Genomic DNA, 20,754 nt, shown 5'->3' with positions numbered 1-20,754 from the left:
AAATTGGTCATATTACTGATCTGTGCAACAGCAAAAGTCCCCATGAAAAATTCTCTTTTCAATACTTGACGTGAGCTCTATATTAAGGTACAAATACATGTTTGTATGCAGTGCAGTCTGTTTCTGTGTTCACTGCTTTGACTTTAGCCAGTGCTCCGTTATGAGATCAACAAGAACAGTGCGTTTAACGTTTGTAATAAGCTGCTTGTTTAAACACCGTTGTCTGCATACAGCATCATACTCGTATTTTCAACTGAGTAAGGCAAGAAAGAAAGTTGATTTGAATAGACATGCTGGCACAAGACCCAAATGTTCATAATATAATCATTCAAGAGCCATACGAAAACCAGGCAAAACCAGGCAGAGGTCGGAAGATGAGTGTCGGTCAAATCGGCTCATACTTAATGTGCGATAGGCATGCGGAACTTTCAACAGCCATATGATCAAAACACTCCAGGTAATTTCCATTATAGAGTTCTGGGACCCCCCTCGGAGACCCTCATATGTTGAATAACTTATGGTTAAAAATGATCGAAATTGCGATGGCTACCCTGATAATTCTAATAGAGATATATACATACATTATGTATTTCAACATAGTGTGGATTCTAGAGATCCACAGACAAAATGATCAAGATCAAGCATTGACATTAAAATGGTGTAATAGGTGATGACTCTCGCTAAAGTGACATCATCGCTAAAGTGACATCATCCCAGGACTGGGCTGGCTGAATCTTAGCTGGGATGTTAGTAAAACGCCGCCATTGATCGTCAGGTATCTTGATGTCAGCACTGCACTGTATCTGCCATTGCTGCTATACCGTAATAGCATACCTGATGTAGGTGTCATTTATGTTATATCCTGTACTTCCTGATATGATGTCGTAGGTCTGACTTTACCGTACTAGAGATGGTAGACAATGAATGTGTGGGTTACCGCGGTGCTAAATCTCCGTTAGTTTGAACAGATGTCATGAAGGTGACATCTTCTTCTCATAACAGCTGCCATAAGTGGCTATGTGGACTTTGGGGAGCGTTTTATTGTCATATTTGTCAGAGTGACTTTGCATCGCTGTACCAGCCTCACTCTGAGTACAGCTTCCTTCCATTCCAATATGATTTTGACTTTCTAATGTTATCAACAACAACAAAATTACTGAAATTACCAGAGGTAGGGATAAAAGTTGGATCGGGTGTAACTGTTTGATTTCGTAAACTGAAGTCTGGTATTACTGCGTATCAGCTGATATCCAAGAACAGTTTCTGATATCTGTCTAATGGCTAAAACTGCTCTAATACCTGTTTATGTTCTAATGGCTAAAACTGCTCTATCTAATACCTGTTTATGTTCTAATGGCTAAAACTGCTCTTTCTTTTCTCCTCTTCTTCCTCTTTCGTTCCTGAAATCTTTCCGTGGCGTCAGCAAAGAAGGTGACGTCATCACGGGCCTCCATCTCTCTCTGCAGAAACTGGAGACCGGCAAGGTTGAAGCCAACAACATCCTAAAAAAAAGATAAATCAAGAAACATTGGAGATTGGCCAAGTTAAACCTAACGACATCTTGGAGCAAGCAAACAAACAAACGAGCATTTGAGATCCTCCGGGTGAAACCCCACGGCGTCCATGAAATCAAACATGAATGGGAACCCACCAAAATCGAACCCAAAAGCGTCCTTAAACAAAAAAGGCAAACATTGGAGACCAGTAACACAAGGAAATCAAAGTATTAACCAGTTTTACTCCATTATATTGAACAGTCATGTAAAAACACTTTAATTCCAAACACAATAGATATTTAACACTTTTGAAAGGTTACAGCCTTACTAATCATAACATTAGTCCCAGTAAGATTTGTGATTTACTTACTTAAAATCCCAGTAAAAGAGTAATTTTGTACAAACCCTGATCTGCTGGACCCTGTCCTGGGTGTTCTTCCTCAGGTTGTCCATGACAGGCAGCAGGACCTGGTTAGACGTGAGCGCCCCCTGGTGGATCCTGGGGGAACAACAAACATAGTTACACGTGACGCCCCCTGGTGGATCCTACAGGTAAAACAGGCATGGTTAGATGTGATGCCCCCTGGTGGATTCTACAGGTACAACAGGCATGGTTAGACATGATGCCCCCTGGTGGATCCTGGGGGAACAACAAACATAGTTACACGTGACGCCCCCTGGTGGATCCTACAGGTAAAACAGGCATGGTTAGATGTGACGCCCCCTGGTGGATCCTACAGGTACAACAGGCATGGTTAAATGTGATGCCTTGGTGGATCCTGGGGGACCAAAAGGCATGGTTAGACGTGAGCGCCCCTTGGTGGATCCTGGGGGAACAACAAACATAGTTACACGTGACGCCCCCTGGTGGATCCTACAGGTAAAACAGGCATGGTTAGATGTGACGCCCCCTGGTGGATTCTACAGGTACAACAGGCATGGTTAGATGTGGTGCCCCCCGGTGGATTCTACAGGTACAACAGGCATGGTTACATGTGACGCCCCCTGGTGGATCCTGGGGGAACAACAGTTTCTCACCAATAGCTTAACTATAAAATCCTTAATCTCACAAACATACTGCCGAATGTAATGTGTAAAACATGGAAATGTGAACTGCAGGCATGACACTACAAGTGACTACTGCCCGACTGGTGCACTACTATAGTATGGTGTCCTCTAAAAACTGCATTAAAGTCTAACAAACCTCACCTGAGTAAAAATATTCTTACAAATCTCACCTGAGTTACAAAATCTCACCTGAGTAAGAAAAACTCACCTGTCGTAAGAACTATTCTTATAAATCTCACCTGAGTTAAAAAATCTCACCTGAGTAAGAAGAAGAGGCATCTGCAGGTGAGCTCGACCTCCCAGCCTTCAGTCAGGAAGTCGTTCAGCAGTTTGAGAAGGTCGATGACACACGAGAAGGGCAGGACAAGCAGGGCCTCCTCTAGCTCACTGTGTGGCAAAGGCCAAAGGTGAACCATCAAAGTATAAGGGCAAAGGTCAGAGGTTAACAATCAGAGCAAGGCCTCATCCAGCTCACTGTGGGGCAAAGGCCAGAGGTAAACAATCAAAGTTGTAAGGGCAAAGGTCAGAGGTAACCAGTCAGAGCAGGGCCTCCTCCAGCTCACAGTGGGGCAAAGGTTAGAGGTAAACAATAAGATTGTAAGGGCAAAGGTCAGAGGTAACCAGTCAGAGCAGGGCCTCCTCCAGCTCACTGTGGGGCAAAGGTCAGAGGAGAACTAATCAGCCTTGGGACAACACTGGCTTATTTACCCAAGTGAAAGCAGAGTGTTGGCAACGATTCAACTCTAGAAATAAGACTTGAATCTTCCATTCCTTCCAATATAAATAGTCATGCAGTAAGGGAACAACGTGCTTACCTTGATCGAACTTTCTTGATAACTTCCAACACAAACCTCAAAGGCTGAAAAGAGGCAACCAAAATGTAACTGTGTCTGTTATTCATACTGTACTAACACTTAACTGCTTCATCAACACTATTCATACCAACAAACAATAAAACAGTATTATACTTAGTCTAACTATTTGTGCTGTACTTACACTACAAAACAGTTATCAATCTTTACCAAATGCAGCATTGTGCAGAGAAAGCTACAGCAATAAACACACAATGTCATACAGAAAAAATATAGTGCAGGAAATATTGCAGTAATAGTTAAACGTCCACAGAAAACAGACACATGTCACCACTTACTGTTGCGTTCCCGTGGGCCAGCAGCATGGGGTGGGGAGGGGGGCCTGGGACCTGCAGGAAAAACCACAAAACCGTTCAGGGACTTTCTCATTTCAAAGTCCGTACAATTTTCAGCTTCAGTAAATCTTTAACTGAATATATGCATACATATAACAGGAAAATAGAATTCCACTCACATACTAAATCATTAACATCAATGTACGATATGATATTATGGTCTAGTCATAGTTGCTGAAACACAAATGCGATTCTATGCAGATCCCCGGGACATCAGCCTGTGAAATGACACCAGCTCCCCTGACGGCTCCTGACCTGTTTATGCAGAGCCTCACACTCCCGTCGGTGCTCCTCTAGTCTCGCCGTCTCCTCCTTGTAAATCTCCACGGCTTCCATAACTCTCTCCGCCTGGAAACAACAAACATCCAAATAGTCAAACTTCTTACTTCAAGTGACATTTAAATAATAACAAAAATGACAGGAACATTCGCCACAAGGGAAACTAAATCAGGGAAGAGTGTTTTGCTCACAGCCTTGACTGTTTCCACGCTTTTCTTGCCGGCCATCCCTGCTTCTCCGGACGTCTCACCAGGAACCTGGGAAAAACACACGTTTAACAAGTCTTTAATTGCCAAAAAAATGAATACTAATATGTAACACTCCCACTGTATTATATGTAAAATACAAGACTAGACATGTGATAAACCGGAATCAGTACATACAAAGTAATGCCAGTGTGACAAGAGGGGGAAGGGGGGGGGGGGGCTTCTATCAAAGTTCACTGTCATTTCTGTAATGTTAACAGTCTATAGATAAGTGTTTGTTGTATAACAAAACAAAGGATTAGGGCTGATGTTCGCTTGCACAGCTGAACTGAACTGTGCTTCTGCATTACTACGACTCTCAGCTGAACTTAGCTGTGATTCTGCCGTTACTATGGTTACTACAACTCACAGCTGAACTTAGCTCTGTTTCTGCCGTTACTATGGTTACTACGACTCACAGCTGAACTTAGTTGTGATTCTGCCGTTACTATGGTTACTACGACTCACAGCTGAACTTAGCTGTGTTTCTGCCGTTACTATGGTTACTACGACTCACAGCTGAACTTAGTTGTGCTTCTGCCGTTACTATGGTTACTACGACTCACAGCTGAACTTAGCTGTGCTTCTGCCGTTACTCACAGCCGGCTGCTCCCCCTGTACCAGTATTTCTGCCGTTACTATGTGTGCGTGTGTGTGTACGTGTTTGTGTGCATGTGTGTGCATGCATGTGTGCGTGCGTGCACTTAACTCACAGCTTGCTGCTCCCCCTGGGCTAGGATGAGCTGGAAGTGTGTGTGCGTTTGTGTGTGCGTACGTGAGTTTGTGGGTGTGTGTGAGTTTGTGTGTGCGTACGTGAGTTCCTGCATGCGTGTGCATGTTACTCACAGCTTGCTGCTCCCCCCGGGCTAGGATGAGCTGGAAGTGTGTGTGCGTTTGTGTGTGCGTACGTGAGTTCGTGGGTGTGTGTGAGTTTGTGTGTGCGTACGTGAGTTCCTGCATGTGTGTGCATGTTACTCACAGCTTGCTGCTCCCCCCGGGCTAGGATGAGCTGGAAGTGTGTGTGCGTTTGTGTGTGCGTACGTGAGTTCGTGGGTGTGTGTGAGTTTGTGTGTGCGTACGTGAGTTCCTGCATGCGTGTGCATGTTACTCACAGCTTGCTGCTCCCCCCGGGCTAGGATGAGCTGGAAGTGTGTGTGCGTTTGTGTGTGCGTACGTGAGTTCGTGGGTGTGTGTGAGTTTGTGTGTGCGTACGTGAGTTCCTGCATGTGTGTGCATGTTACTCACAGCTTGCTGCTCCCCCCGGGCTAGGATGAGCTGGAAGTGTGTGTGCGTTTGTGTGTGCGTACGTGAGTTCGTGGGTGTGTGTGAGTTTGTGTGTGCGTACGTGAGTTCCTGCATGTGTGTGCATGTTACTCACAGCTTGCTGCTCCCCCCGGGCTAGGATGAGCTGGAAGTGTGTGTGCGTTTGTGTGTGCGTACGTGAGTTCGTGGGTGTGTGTGAGTTTGTGTGTGCGTACGTGAGTTCCTGCATGCGTGTGCATGTTACTCACAGCTTGCTGCTCCCCCCGGGCTAGGATGAGCTGGAAGTGTGTGTGCGTTTGTGTGTGCGTACGTGAGTTCGTGGGTGTGTGTGAGTTTGTGTGTGCGTACGTGAGTTCCTGCATGTGTGTGCATGTTACTCACAGCTTGCTGCTCCCCCCGGGCTAGGATGAGCTGGAAGTGTGTGTGCGTTTGTGTGTGCGTACGTGAGTTCGTGGGTGTGTGTGAGTTTGTGTGTGCGTACGTGAGTTCCTGCATGTGTGTGCATGTTACTCACAGCTTGCTGCTCCCCCCGGGCTAGGATGAGCTGGAAGTGTGTGTGCGTTTGTGTGTGCGTACGTGAGTTCGTGGGTGTGTGTGAGTTTGTGTGTGCGTACGTGAGTTCCTGCATGCGTGTGCATGTTACTCACAGCTTGCTGCTCCCCCCGGGCTAGGATGAGCTGGAAGTGTGTGTGCGTTTGTGTGTGCGTACGTGAGTTCGTGGGTGTGTGTGAGTTTGTGTGTGCGTACGTGAGTTCCTGCATGCGTGTGCGTTTGTGTGTGCAAACGTGAGTTCCTGCATGTGTGTGCGTTTGTTTGTGTGTTTGTTCCTGCATGCGTGCATGTTACTCACAGCTGGCTGCTCCCCCTTGGCCAGAGTCTGCTCGAACTCCTTCTCTCGCTCCGTTTCTCTCTCCTCCTCCAGGATCAGCGGCTCCTGAGTTCTCTGCCACAGCCGCAGGGACTTGTCATGGGAGCCTGTTACCTGGGTAACACAACCAAACAAACAACGTCAACAACACAGTCGCAGAGACTTGTCATGGGAGCCTGTTACCTGGGTAACACAAACAAACAAACAACGTCAACAACACAGTCGCAGGGATTTGTCATGGGAGCCTGTGACCTGGGTAACACAAACAAACAAACAACGTCAACAACACAGCCGCAGGGACTTGTCATGAGAGCCTGATACCTGGGTAAAACAAACAAACAAACAAACAAACAAACAACGTCAAGACTACAGCACTCCTCAACATCACAGCTGTAAAGACTTGTCATGCTTTGGAAACCTGTCAGCTGCCGTTACACACAAACAAACAGTCGATGAATAAGGCATTTAGAAAACCCCGTCCTTCCCTTTTGTAAATATCTGAACCAGACTTCAACCGGAGACCCCTCGGGTGTGAGGATGTGTGTGTGTCCAAACGTGTGACGGAGTTTATGCATATGTGGTATGTGTACATGGATTTGCACGTGTGTATGTGCCTGTGTCTGTGTTCACGTATGCGTGCATGTATGCGTGTGTATGTGTATGTGTGTTTGTGTGTGTGCATGTTTGTGTGTGCTCTTGTGCACTTGTACCTACCACATAGTCCCTGTTGGGGCTGACAGTCATGCACCAGACCTCGGCCTGATGCCCCTTCAGTGTGTGTGTGCTCGTGTGTGTGTGTCTGAGTGTATGTGTGTGTGTGTGTGTGTTTGTGCACGTGTGCATGAATGTATGCGTGCACGTGTGCTTGTACCTACCACATAGTCCCCGTTAGGGCTGACAGCCATGCACCAGACCTCGGCCTGATGCCCCTCTAGCGTCAGGATGTGCTGGAAGTTGTCGGCGTCCCACTGTTTAACTTGCCCATCCTTCCCGGCACTGAAGAACATGTGGGTCCTGGGCAGGAACTGCACGCACATGATGCTGGGGGGGGGGGGGGGGGGGGGGAAGGGGGAGGATAGAGTTATATATATCATATATCACGCACATGATGCTGGGGGGGGGGGGGGATATAGTAACATATATCACACACTGAAGAACATGTGGGTCCTGGGCAGGAACTGCACGCACATGATGCTGGGGGGGGGGGGGGTGATAGAGTAACATATATCACACACTGAAGAACATGTGGGTCCTGGGCAGGAACTGCACGCACATGATGCTGGGGGGATAGAGTTATATATATCATATATCACGCACATGATGCTGGGGGGGGATAGAGTTATATATATCACGCACATGATGCTGGGGGGATAGAGTAACATATAACATATATCACGCACATGATGCTGGGGGGATAGAGTTATATATATCATATATCACACACATGATGCTGGGGGGATAGAGTTATATATATCATATATCACGCACATGATGCTGGGGGGATAGTGTAACATATAAAATATATCACGCACATGATGCTGGGGGGGGGGGATAGAGTAACATATATCACACACTGAAGAACATGTGGGTCCTGGGCAGGAACTGCACGCACATGATGCTGGGGGGATAGAGTTATATATATCATACACATGATGCTGGGGGAATAGAGTAACATATGACATATATCACGCACATGATGCTGGGGGGATAGAGTTATATATATCATATATCACACACATGATGCTGGGGGGATAGAGTTATATATATCACGCACATGATGCTGGGGGGATAGAGTTATATATATCATATATCACGCACATGATGCTGGGGAGGGGGGGGATAGAGTAACATATATCACACACATGATGCTGGGGGGATAGAGTAACATATAACATATATCACGCACATGATGCTGGGGGGGGATAGAGTTATATATATCATATATCACGCACATGATGCTGGGGGGGGATAGAGTTATATATATCATATATCACGCACATGATGCTGGGGGGGGATAGAGTTATATATATCATATATCACACACATGATGCTGGGGGGATAGAGTAACATATAACATATATCACGCACATGATGCTGGGGGGATAGAGTTATATATATCATATATCACGCACATGATGCTGGGGGGTGGATAGAGTTATATATATCACGCACATGATGCTGGGGGGATAGAGTTATATATATAACACTGTTCAGTTCACATCCGGAAGTCCAGTTTCCAGATTTGAAGGCGTCCATCTTGGAAATCCAATTTTCCAACTTTTTTTCTACTGAACATACAAATTAGTTTTACATGTCATTTGAAAGAGCATGATTTCCCTTGCGTTATGGTACCTCTAATTTGGTCATAAGATGTAAAGCTATGAAGATATTCCTTTTTAAAGTTGCCCAACCCATACCTACATTGATTAGGCCTGGCGACTGTACTTTTGCCCAGACTTTGCTAAACTGGGGCCACAGGGGGCTAAGAGTGGGCTATCCCAATGAAAATGGGTGATAATTAGTTCTTCCACACTGTTGAAAACACTCGCATAATGAGTTATCACACCTAGCTAGTCAGTGTAATTAGCACTTATTTGACAATTTTCTCCTGAGGTGAGCAATCTGATTTGAACAAGAAGCTCTATCAAACCTCCTTGATTTGATTTTGCCAGATCACAGTGCTACATTATTTCAAACTAATAAGCTATGTTGTCAATAAGTTTGACTACATAGGACATCTGGACATCTACAAAGAACAAAAAAAAAAAGTATAATGGGCCTTGGTTGTATTCATATAAGCTGTGATAAATGCAACCAAGATCTAACAGTGTAAAACGATTTTGACCTTTTTTAAAGAGTGGTGGAAGAAACCTTGAAGAAACAAATCAAATTCAACTGTAACAGTTCCAATTGTCTTCCCTTGGCCCTCGCCCAAAAAAAAAGAATGTTAAGAAATCATTGGGAATTTTCATAATTTGTATTTGGGAGATTAAAAAAGTCTCAATGCAAGGAGGTTACAGGCCTATATGTTAAACCTCCTTGCTCAATGTTTAAGATTTGCTTCGAGTCCTGAGTTGTGGATTTGTTTTTGTTAGCAAGGCCTTAGACCATGTATAACTTGATAGGTGTTTTAATTCTCTTATCGATCAAAAGCCTTCTAATTGCTTGCTTGGCCCATGAACATAACATCTTTATTTTACCAAAGATATATAAAACCTCCTTGGTTTTCCTTAATGGCAAAGATTTGTCCACTTATAAAAACATTTGTAACATTACGTAACAAAGCTTCAGCTTCAGGTAGACAATTTGCATAATACTTACTGATCACCCATACAAAAAGAGCGGATAATGATACCTACCAATTTACATGTTTAAGACAGAGCTTGAATGACAATGGTCCATTATTTACACAAGTTTGTTTTGTTGTTGTTGCTTGCTGGCAATATGACAAGCAGGCCATCTTTGCACAAAGATTAACAAAAACCTGAAGGACACTATGAAATGTCCTTGCAAAAACTTGGCCATGCAGCCTGATAGTTTAATATGTAGCAAAGACTTTTTGTTGCGGGACAAATTGAGCAGGCGAGATGAAAATTATACAATCAAAAAAGTTAACATGAAGAAAAGTTAACATGAAGAACACTTTCGAACCTCCTCCTGAGGTAAGTCTGCAACGGTTCAGAATAAAATGGTTTTGCAGAATTGTAATCATGAACCCAAAAGCGTTAAGGAACCGGTTCACATTGATGTTTTATGACATCGTACATCCGGGTACATGAGGTCAAGGACTGATGAGGCCATAGTTGTTGGCGTTACTTGGGCTTTAGCGCAGGAAAGAGTGAATTCAATGTTTGCTTTTTGCTAAGGTTCTAACAAATGGTCCAATGAGGACACGAGAGCCCTGATATCTATGTGGGGGAATCAGGATGTCCAGAAGAACCTTGATGGCATTCATCGGAACAAGGACATTATATAGAATTCTATGTGTCTTTGATTGGAACCAAGAGGTGTACTAAGAAATCGCCATGGGCCTGAAGGACAGCAGGTTACGACGGAAATACGCGAATTTGACATTTTTTCGTCCCCGAAGTTATCACAGAAAGTGTGGGAAATTCCCGAAACAAAGGACGTCATGTTTTGATCATGTGACTTGTAAAGAGCCCGGGAACGAGAGGAAGTCAGCGTTTTCTTGTCAAGTCTTGCAAGCCAGACCAGGAAGTCCATGCACGTTTTGCACGCGATCTCGGGACGCAGTTTTGAAGCTTTCAAAATCGAAATTAACTCAAATTCTAACACCAAAATCTTAGAAAAGTACTCCAACAAAGATTTTATCATTTTCTTACACTTAGATGTCAAGAATATGCTGTCTACTAGTGTGCAGTGAAACCTTTACACATTAAACCGTACAAAAATATTTGGCCAGTGCACCCACAGTAAAAAACGGAGGATTCTTCGTGCTCAGCATCTTTGACAAATACAGCTCCAAAATTGGGTGCACATGCACCCACTATTTCGAGCCCTGGCTGTGAACCAGATTTGTATTGTTCCAATGTAAATATGGAGGGGTGAATGTGTAAAACTTGCGTTTTCGTGACAAATGAGTAAAATGGGGTGAATTTAAGTAAACCAAATTGCACTTTACAAATACAAAGGCGGTTCCATCCTTGCAAGTACGTCATTATGTGCTTTGTTTCAAGGGCTGAACGAATGGATCGCCATTGACACTATCAAGAAGTCTATAGACAATATGTAGTAGATTTGTCGAGAGTGGTGGCTTCGATAGTCTTCTCAGTTTATCAATGAAGTTTATCATCTTTTAAACAAGCCGTTTATCGCCAGTGTCTGTAAATTTAAGTACAGTTTTTTTTTCAATCAACAGCGCACACCCTGTATATATTAACTACTCGTATTGTAGCCTAAGTTACTCCTAAACCTTTTAGCAAAGTTGTTTTATAAATTGTCAATACGCGTAGGTTGGGAATCCCCACCACAAATGTCCACTAATTTTGGGAAACCATAATGTATTCACATTGTTATGTAGGCCAAGACTTCCACCGCTATTGTTCCTGTATGCAAATGAAATTACTATCACAACATCATGAGTGGCTCAGTAACGCTCCATTCAAACAAGGACATTATATAATGTCCTTGATTCAAAGAACAAGGTACAAGAATTCGATTTTAAAAGATTCCAAAGTAGAGAGAAGCCAACACTGGAAGATTTACAAAGTTATGAAAATTTAAAAACCTCTGTAATTCACTAATTGAACGGGTATTTTCTTATTTTTCGATTTCAGAGTCTCCTGCTTTTGAAAATTCTTAGTTTTGCCAATATCACAATTACAATAAGGCACATCACTCTTGCTTGTGGAAAATATATCGGGTGTATGTCGTGCCAGAATGCATTTAAACTTATACAGTATCTATATTCAGTCACCTTTTATAGCCAATAGTTACGATCACAGTGATTTTGAGGGAGGTAAAAAAATGCTATGAACATGTCTCCAACCCAATCAGCTATGTCAACCATTTCAGAAGGATATTTTGGAAGTTGGGTTTTTCAAAAAATTATGCCACCCCACCTTATAAAAGTAGCATGAACTAATAAATGTTGGTGGGGGGGGGGGTGGTGTCAACCAGCAGAGCTGTTCCAAGAGTGGGCACGAAACAATTGGCCTCTACCAGATGAATAGATGATTGATTTGACAAAGGATTTTAACCTCCTTGATTTGACAGAAATTGTTTCACTATAATTCTTATTGTTCTCCAAGCAGAGATTTTGGTCAAGAGGGTTTTAGGAGCGCCGTTTCTCTGGAGGGAGATAAAGGGTTAAGAATTCACAGCCACATCTAAGCTCTCTCAACCAAAATCTCTGCTTGGAAGTTGGAGAATACTGTAAAGTTACTTTTAATGATGTGGTGTATGATTTCCTGATTGCCTTCCATATCTATCTATCGCTATATGTGATGAAATAAACTTGGTAAGTGAGAGGCAAACAATTAGCAGGACAATTGAAATACAGTACTGTTCTTTTCCTATCATACTTCATAGTGAATAAATCTATCCCATGTTACTATAATGTAGTAACATAAAACTACCTGCACCCTGCTAATTTTAACTGCACCATCTTATCATTTTCCCGTTCTGTTCATCAAATGTAATAATTTCAAAGTGATATAATTCAAACCTTTCTAAGGCAGTACAAAGTGAACATATTGTTTTATAAAGAAAATGGCCACTACCTGAATTGGATCACAGACCTACTTTGAATCATAGTCTTGCTTAATTAGACTGTATTTCACACCAACTGGCAAAGTGTGAGTTGAGTTCTGGAGAGTTAGTCATTGACTATGGAGAGCCAGGTATTGCCCACATGGCCATTGCACCTTGGTCGATTTACATTTTTCACACCTTTTCCACCAAATTACCAGTTCAGTGGGTAGGCCTGAGTTCAATGGTCTAGGTAATTAGAGGTGTCATAGCCCCCTGTGGGCGAAAGCAATTGCCACCCGATTACTGGTATTAACCCATATGGACATTATGATGCTGCATTGTGCTAAGATAGGACTACATCGTAAACGTGTATTTTCAACTGATCATATCTAAAGCGGTGAATATCACTGACTTATAATTTTTACATGATTATGTTCATGATGAAGAGAGCTTTCAGCTGATATCCAACTTGTAGGCAAAAATCAATCATTTCTGAAGATTCCTAATAGCTTCTGTTTTTCCACATGTGAACTGACTAGTGTTATATCATATATCACGCACATGATGCTGGGGGGTGGATAGAGCTATATATATCACGCACATGATGCTGGGGGATAGAGTTATATATATTATCATATATCACGCACATGATGCTGGGGGGGTAGAGTAACATATAACATATATCACGCACATGATGCTGGGGGGGGGGGGGATAGTGTAGAGAACAAATTCACATGAACCAGTGCAGCTATAAACTTGAACAGACACCGAGACAGCACAGGTTCATGTACATTCATGACCAGTTGCATAAATATACACACAGGTTGTCTTCTGCATCCTCTCGGTTGTCAGTCAGACTTATGACTGTAGGTGTATTCAAGCCTCACCACCCCCATGTGTCCTTATCTTGGTAGCTCCCAAGAAGAAAGAAGCTCCCCTAATCCCTTGCGTCGGCACGATCCTCAGTCTAAATTTTTTAAGCTAGTGTACACACCTCCGTGTGTCCTTCTCCGTAAAAACGGCCAGGAACCAACTGTTAGTTGGTGTTCCTTCCCCTTAGTTTTTCTCCTCGCGCCATGGCTTCTTCAGGCGAGTTCTGCGGGCTTGCAGTGTGGTTCCAGCCACACACGAGACGTCTTGTCAGCGCCGGCGGCAGGGAGAAGATGGCGCCGGGACCGAAGACCCTTGCGATCCCACTGCGGATCGCTAGAGGGCGCGGCCGCAAGCACATGGGAGACCATGCTTTGCAGTGCGCCGCCATCTTGCTGTCTTCAGGAGAAGCAGCGCAAGAGAAGAAGAGTCGTCTCAGCGGGGTTCTACCGAGATGCCAGCGCCGCACCAACTTCTAGAGGCCAGTTGGCGGTCGGCTCGACTTTCCAGTCGCCGATTTCAGTGTTCCTGTGGCCTTGGAGCGGCTCGTCCGGGGAGACTTCAGCGGCGAGTGGGGGAGAGCAGCGTTCGTGACTTCTCCACACTGCAGTGTTCTGCATTTCTCCGACGGAGGCTTGCTTCCTTGCAGGAAGCATTTTCCCCCCTTTTTAGGGTTGGTGGCTTCTTACTGGACCTCGCTGCGCCCAGAGGCTTTGGTTGCCGTCCAGATGATCTCCGACTCCAGCAAGCTTCGAACTACGTTGACAGCTTCTTCACGAAGTGAGAGGGACGCAACGATTCGCCCTGCGTCCATGGGAGACTTCCGTCCTCCGTCACTTCGGCAGCTGGAGAAGAAGAAGATGTGGGCTCCACACAACCAGAAGGCTAGGGTAACCTTATCCTTAGAGCATCTTATTGCAATCAGCTAGGCTCACATTGTTAGCCTTGTTGTTGGTTTTCTTGTATCTTGTTTGTGTTCATGAGTTTTTGAGCATGTAGATGCCTCCAGTCAACGGCCAGAGTGGCGAAGTTCTGCAAACCAGCAGCCACTCGTGGTACCAAGGGCATTGTTGTCCGCGTACCTTCCTTAGGTTCGAGAGCGAGGGCAACTTCGTTCCAGTCAGGATATCCTCACAGACTTGTCAGTCCTGAACACGAGAGTAGCTTCAGCTCTTGCTTTGTGTCATTGAGACAAGTTCGGTACACAAACTATTAACAGTTTCTCTGTCAGCACACAGCTTCCATACCTACGACAATCAGCTCGTGTCAGAGGAGTGGCCAAGGGAGAACATCAGGCCAGCGACTTCTCGACCTCAACAGAGGATTCTGCACAACTGGGGTCTGGCCGACTTCTGAGCAGGGAGCTCTAAGAAGTTGCAGCAGACGTCTCTGGGTTGGTGATTGGTCAGCTGGACAACTTAGTCGCATCTGCAACCAACCCCTGCCACCTTACACAGAGTTGGCATCATCGCTTCATAGAAGTGAAGGGACTACAGAGATGGTCATCAAGCAGAATCCTGCAACTTCTGAGACTTGACTGCGGTCATCTCAGGACTGGTCCATCGCCAATGTACGACCTCATCGACTACCACACCCTAACTGCTTGCAGTTAGGCCCAGCAGGTGGCAGACAGTGCAGGGCTGGTGTTGGTTCCAGCTGAGAGCATCTCCTGCCATACAGATTACCATCTGTAGGGATTTCCCTTTCTCAGGGTTTTCCCAGAGGGTTACGCCAGCTACTACTTCAACCTGCCGAGATCTACAGCAGACGGAGCAGACTACTTCAGCAGACGCCCTACAACAGGTGGTACAGTCTGCTTCACCTGCATCAGCAGGTGTTCTACAAGTGGTGCAACCTCCATCAGCATGTGGCCTGCAGCAGTCGTTGCAGTCATCTTCTGCAGGTGCAGGGCATTAAGTGATGCAGTCTTCAGCAGCAGGTACTCTGCTGCAGGTGGTGCACCCTATATCGGCATGCTCTGTGGCCCAGCGACCAGGTGGGCAGTCTACAGCAGCAGGTATCCTGCAGCAGGTGGTGCACCCTACGTCAGCATGCGCTGTGACCCAGCAACCAGGTGGGCAGTCGTCAGCAGCAGGTGCCCTGCAACAACTGGTGCAGACTATGTCAGCAGATGCCCGACTGCAGGAGGTGCAGCAGACTACGTCAGCAGGTGCAGGGCTACAAGTGAGGCTGACTTCATCAGTCACTGCCTTACAGCAAGACGGGCAGACAATGGCAGCAGGTATGCGGTTATAGGTGATGCTGATTCAGCCACGGCCTTACAGCAGGTATGGTGGATTTGCCAACCTCTGCTGCAGAAGACGCCTGCCACTTTCCTTTGGGAAGATGGCAGGTAGAGGATGACGACTAGTCCTCCATTGGATCTGCAGGGGCAAGATGGACAGCGGAATACTGCAGATCAGGAGATTAGAGATCAAAACAGGGTTCTACATCGCTCTCACTGAGTCTCAGGGTGGAATTGGCAACGGCAGTCTCTTCGATGCAGTTACTGCTGGAGGAAGATGCCCAGGGTAGATGGTATACATCTACCATGGAAGATGCCCACGGTAGTCGGCATACGACTACCATGATGACGGGGCATATGCATCATTTTCACGACTCTTAAGAGGGTGATCATGCTTGCATCCTGATGGCAATCAAGACACAAGTGGCATGGGCAGCTTTTCACCACTCTTTGGAGGGTGACTATGCTTGCAGCCTTAGAGGCTACCGGTACTTCACAAGATGCATCTCTTCCGCCATGACATCAACTTTCAGAGGAAGTGCAGCTAGCAGATTCTCTGCAGCCCTCCAGTAGCCTGCTAAGAGGAGGACTTCCTCTGTCACAGGGACTAGTTATGTTCCTGTCTCCTTCACATCTCATCGGATAGGTTTGTCTCATCCTTGCAGACATTGAGAGCTATGACAGCTGCCTGTCAGTGGTAGTCACTCCTTCAGCATCCATAGGATAACCGCCGTCCTCCAGAATGGTCTCTAGCCAGCGGGTTGTTTTACGGCCTTCAAGTCCGACTTTGTAGTCCTGTCATGGTGCAACTTTGTCCTCACAGACCCAAGGTCTACAGCCTTGGGATCTACAACCCTTTGCACTTAGGTGGCATTAGGTCTCGCAGCAAAAGGGACAGGACTTCATCGGGATTGCAGCATTCAACTCTTGCCAAGACAAGCCAGAGCAATCCATGTCAGGTCATCAGTGTGCTGCTGTCAGCTGTAGAGGATTACACTTTTCGATCTTCTCGCATCAGAAGTTCTGAGAACGTGCTCTTCCCTGGTCAGCTAGCGGACTAGGGTTCCTTCCAGCTTAGTCACATAGTCATTATCTTCGTGAGCTACTAACGCCGAGAATGCGCCTTCCTACTACAGGACATCCGACTTAGTTTGAACATGGCTGCAGAATTCTTCACAGCTCTGGGCAACGGTCTTTCCCTTGGAATTCACCGGAGACAACAGAGTGAAGAGCAGGCTCTGCTTTTGTAGACTTCTTTGTCGTCTTCCATGTTGGATCACCTGGCCTCAGGCTGTTAAGTCACCTACAGTCATAAGTCTGACTGACAACCGAGAGTATGCAGAAGACAATTACAAATTGTACAAACCTGTGCAGGACAGGTGTAGTTGTCTCTGCATCCCCTGTTGTCAGGCAGACTGCCCACCCTGAGGGAGATGGAACTTAGTTGTTCCTGTGAGTCCCTCCCGAGTGTACTTCGGCCAGGGGTAGCTATAAACAGTTAGACTGAGGATCGTGCCGACGCAAGGGATTAGGGGAGCTTCTTTCTTCTTGGGAGCTACCAAGATAAGGACACATGGGGGTGGTCAGGCTTGAATACACCTACAGTCATAAGTCTGCCTGACAACGAGGGATGCAGAGACAACTACACCTGTCCTGCACAGGTTTGTACAATTTGTAATTTCTAACCAAAGTCATGTCATTCAATCCTCACCTGTCATCATGAGCGAAGATCGACTTGTGGCAGTCCCCAAAATCCAGCCCCCAGAGTTTGACGTTCCTGTCGGCAGAGCCAGTCGCCAGCAGGCTCCCATCCTAAAAGCACAGGTCATGAGGTGTATGCAGATGTACATTCTATCTCAGGGTCCCATCCTACAAGTACAGGTCATGAGGTGTATGCAGAATGATGTACATTCTATCTCAGGCTCCCATCCTAAAAGCACAGGTCATGAGGTGTATGCAGCTGCACATTCTATCTCAGGACATTGTATCTAAGCTGCTAAAACAAGTGTATGTCTGAAAAGTTTTCTGGTCCATAATGAATTAGTAGAGGACCCAACTGAAAAGCAAAAATGTGTGACCAAAATCTGTACCGAATTCAATAGAGCTGCTTGCAGAAATATGATAGGAAAATTGTTCTTGTCTTCTTTACATCATTCTAAATAAGGCAGTAAACGGTAAGACCTCTAGAACGAGCCTGCCAGAACTGAACTCACCGTGGAAATGTCCATTGCTAAGACTGGGAGCTTGTGACCATAGAGTGACAAGAAAAACTGCAGAGAGAAGAGAAAAATACTGTGTTTAGGCAACAATGGGAATGTCTTTAGTTTCCATGTTTGGATTGGCAAATTGACAAGGTTCCCTTTGGAAAAAAGTATCAACATCACTTAATATGACAGACTAGGACACCATTTCACACCGGGTAGCTGATGTCTAAAGTGTTCAAAAGGAGGAAAAACAATAATCTAAATAACAGGGATATTTTCTCTTCCGGACCTTCAGGGAATCTGCATAGAAGACTTTGACTGTGTTGTCCAGGCGCCTGAGATCTAGGCTATATTTACCTTCAGTGTGTCTGTGTAGAAGACTTTGACTGTGTTGTCCAGGCGCCTGAGATCTAGGCTATACTAACCTTCAGTGTGTCTGTGTAGAAGACTTTGACTGTGTTGTCCAGGCGCCTGAGATCTAGGCTATACTAACCTTCAGTGTGTCTGCGTAGAAGACTTTGACTGTGTTGTCCAGGCGCCTGAGATCTAGGCTATACTAACCTTCAGTGTGTCTGCATAGAAGACTTTGACTGTGTTGTCCAGGCGCCTGAGATCTAGGCTAAACTAACCTTCAGTGTGTCTGCGTAGAAGACTTTGACTGTGTTGTCCAGGCGCCTGAGATCTAGGCTAAACTAACCTTCAGTGTGTCTGCGTAGAAGACTTTGACTGTGTTGTCCAGGCGCCTGAGATCTAGGCTATACTAACCTTCAGTGTGTCTGCGTAGAAGACTTTGACTGTGTTGTCCAGGCGCCTGAGATCCAGGCTATATTTACCTTCAGTGTGTCTGCGCAGAAGACTTTGACTGTGTTGTCCAGGCGCCTGAGATCTAGGCTATACTAACCTTCAGTGTGTCTGCATAGAAGACTTTGACTGTGTTGTCCAGGCGCCTGAGATCTAGGCTATACTAACCTTCAGTGTGTCTGCGTAGAAGACTTTGACTGTGTTGTCCAGGCGCCTGAGATCCAGGCTATATTTACCTTCAGTGTGTCTGCGCAGAAGACTTTGACTGGGTTGTCCAGGCGCCTGAGATCCAGGCTATATTTACCTTCAGTGTGTCTGCATAGAAGACTTTGACTGTGTTGTCCAGGCGCCTGAGATCCAGGCTATGCTTACCTTCAGTGTGTCTGCATAGAAGACTTTGACTGTGTTGTCCAGGCGCCTGAGATCCAGGCTATATTTACCTTCAGTGTGTCTGCATAGAAGACTTTGACTGGGTTGTCCAGGCGCCTGAGATCTAGGCTATACTAACCTTCAGTGTGTCTGCATAGAAGACTTTGACTGTGTTGTCCAGGCGCCTGAGATCCAGGCTATATTTACCTTCAGTGTGTCTGCGTAGAAGACTTTGACTGTGTTGTCCAGGCGCCTGAGATCTAGGCTATACTAACCTTCAGTGTGTCTGCATAGAAGACTTTGACTGTGTTGTCCAGGCGCCTGAGATCTAGGCTATACTAACCTTCAGTGTATCTGCGTAGAAGACTTTGACAGTGTTGTTCAGGTGCCTGAGATCTAGGCTATACTAACCTTCAGTGTATCTGTGTAGAAGACTTTGACTGTGTTGTCCAGGCGCCTGAGATCTAGGCTATACTAACCTTCAGTGTATCTGTGTAGAAGACTTTGACTGTGTTGTCCAGGCGCCTGAGATCTAGGCTATACTAACCTTCAGTGTATCTGTGTAGAAGACTTTGACTGTGTTGTCCAGGCGCCTGAGATCTAGGCTATACTAACCTTCAGTGTATCTGCGTAGAAGACTTTGACTGTGTTGTCCAGGTGCCTGAGATCTAGGCTATGCTAACCTTCAGTGTATCTGCGTAGAAGACTTTGACTGTGTTGTCCAGGCGCCTGAGATCTAGGCTATTCTTACCTTCAGTGTGTCTGCATAGAAGACTTTGACTGTGTTGTCCAGGCGCCTGAGATCTAGGCTATACTAACCTTCAGTGTGTCTGCGTAGAAGACTTTGACTGTGTTGTCCAGGAGGGCCACAGCGAGGAGCCTGTGATCCGGGCTATACTTGACTCCGAGGACATCCTCATCACACTGCAGGGAGCGGGCATGGCTGACGCTCAGCCGCTTACTGGGAGGGAAACATGTACGGTGGCCCGTAAGGACAAATAAGTCAGCCGCTTACTGGGAGGGAAACATGTACGGTGGCCCGTAAGGACAAATAAGTCAGCCGCTTACTGGGAGGGAAACATGTACGGTGGCCCGTAAGGACAAATAAGTCAGCCGCTTACTGGGAGGGAAACATGTACGGTGGCCCGTAAGGACAAATAAGTCAGCCGCTTACTGGGAGGGAAACATGTACGGTGGCCCGTAAGGACAAATAAGTCAGCCGCTTACTGGGAGGGAAACATGTATGGTGGCCCGTAAGGACAAATAAGTCAGCCGCTTACTTGGAAAGAAACATGTACGGTGGCCCATAAGGACAAATACATCAGTCGCTTACTGGGGGGGGGGGGGACATGTATGGTGGCCCATAAGGACAAATATGTCAGACGCTTACTGGGGGGGGGGGGGACATGTATGGTGGCCCATAAGGACAAATATGTCAGACGCTTACTGGGAGGGATACATGTAAGGTGGCCTGTAAGGACAAAAATACATCAGCCGCTAACTGGGAGCGATACTTGTACGGTGGTCCATAGAGACAAACTTGTGAGCCTCTTACTGGAAGGGAGATATGTATCATTGACCATCAGGACAAATATTTGCGCCTCTTTCTCAGGAGAAATGTAAGGT

General features: G+C 45.7%; 1 protein-coding gene across 1 annotated transcript in view; it reads right to left on the bottom strand.

Annotated features, from left to right (window-relative positions):
* Positions 1 to 1,020: 1,020 nt before the first annotated feature.
* Positions 1,021 to 20,754, bottom strand: part of LOC136428391 (WD repeat-containing protein 3-like) — a 32,816-nt gene continuing 13,082 nt past the window's right edge. Inside the window, 12 exon segments of the mRNA XM_066417866.1 lie at positions 1,021 to 1,502; positions 1,902 to 1,995; positions 2,823 to 2,951; positions 3,380 to 3,423; positions 3,715 to 3,765; positions 4,027 to 4,119; positions 4,242 to 4,307; positions 6,409 to 6,540; positions 7,302 to 7,467; positions 17,466 to 17,566; positions 17,968 to 18,024; positions 19,948 to 20,089. Coding sequence (XP_066273963.1) covers positions 1,344 to 1,502; positions 1,902 to 1,995; positions 2,823 to 2,951; positions 3,380 to 3,423; positions 3,715 to 3,765; positions 4,027 to 4,119; positions 4,242 to 4,307; positions 6,409 to 6,540; positions 7,302 to 7,467; positions 17,466 to 17,566; positions 17,968 to 18,024; positions 19,948 to 20,089 — 1,234 coding nt within the window. The 3' untranslated portion in view covers positions 1,021 to 1,343.

The sequence above is a fragment of the Branchiostoma lanceolatum genome, chromosome 1 (assembly GCF_035083965.1).
Source record: "Branchiostoma lanceolatum isolate klBraLanc5 chromosome 1, klBraLanc5.hap2, whole genome shotgun sequence".
Taxonomy (NCBI): domain Eukaryota; kingdom Metazoa; phylum Chordata; class Leptocardii; order Amphioxiformes; family Branchiostomatidae; genus Branchiostoma; species Branchiostoma lanceolatum.
This window is presented reverse-complemented; position numbering and strand designations above follow the sequence as displayed.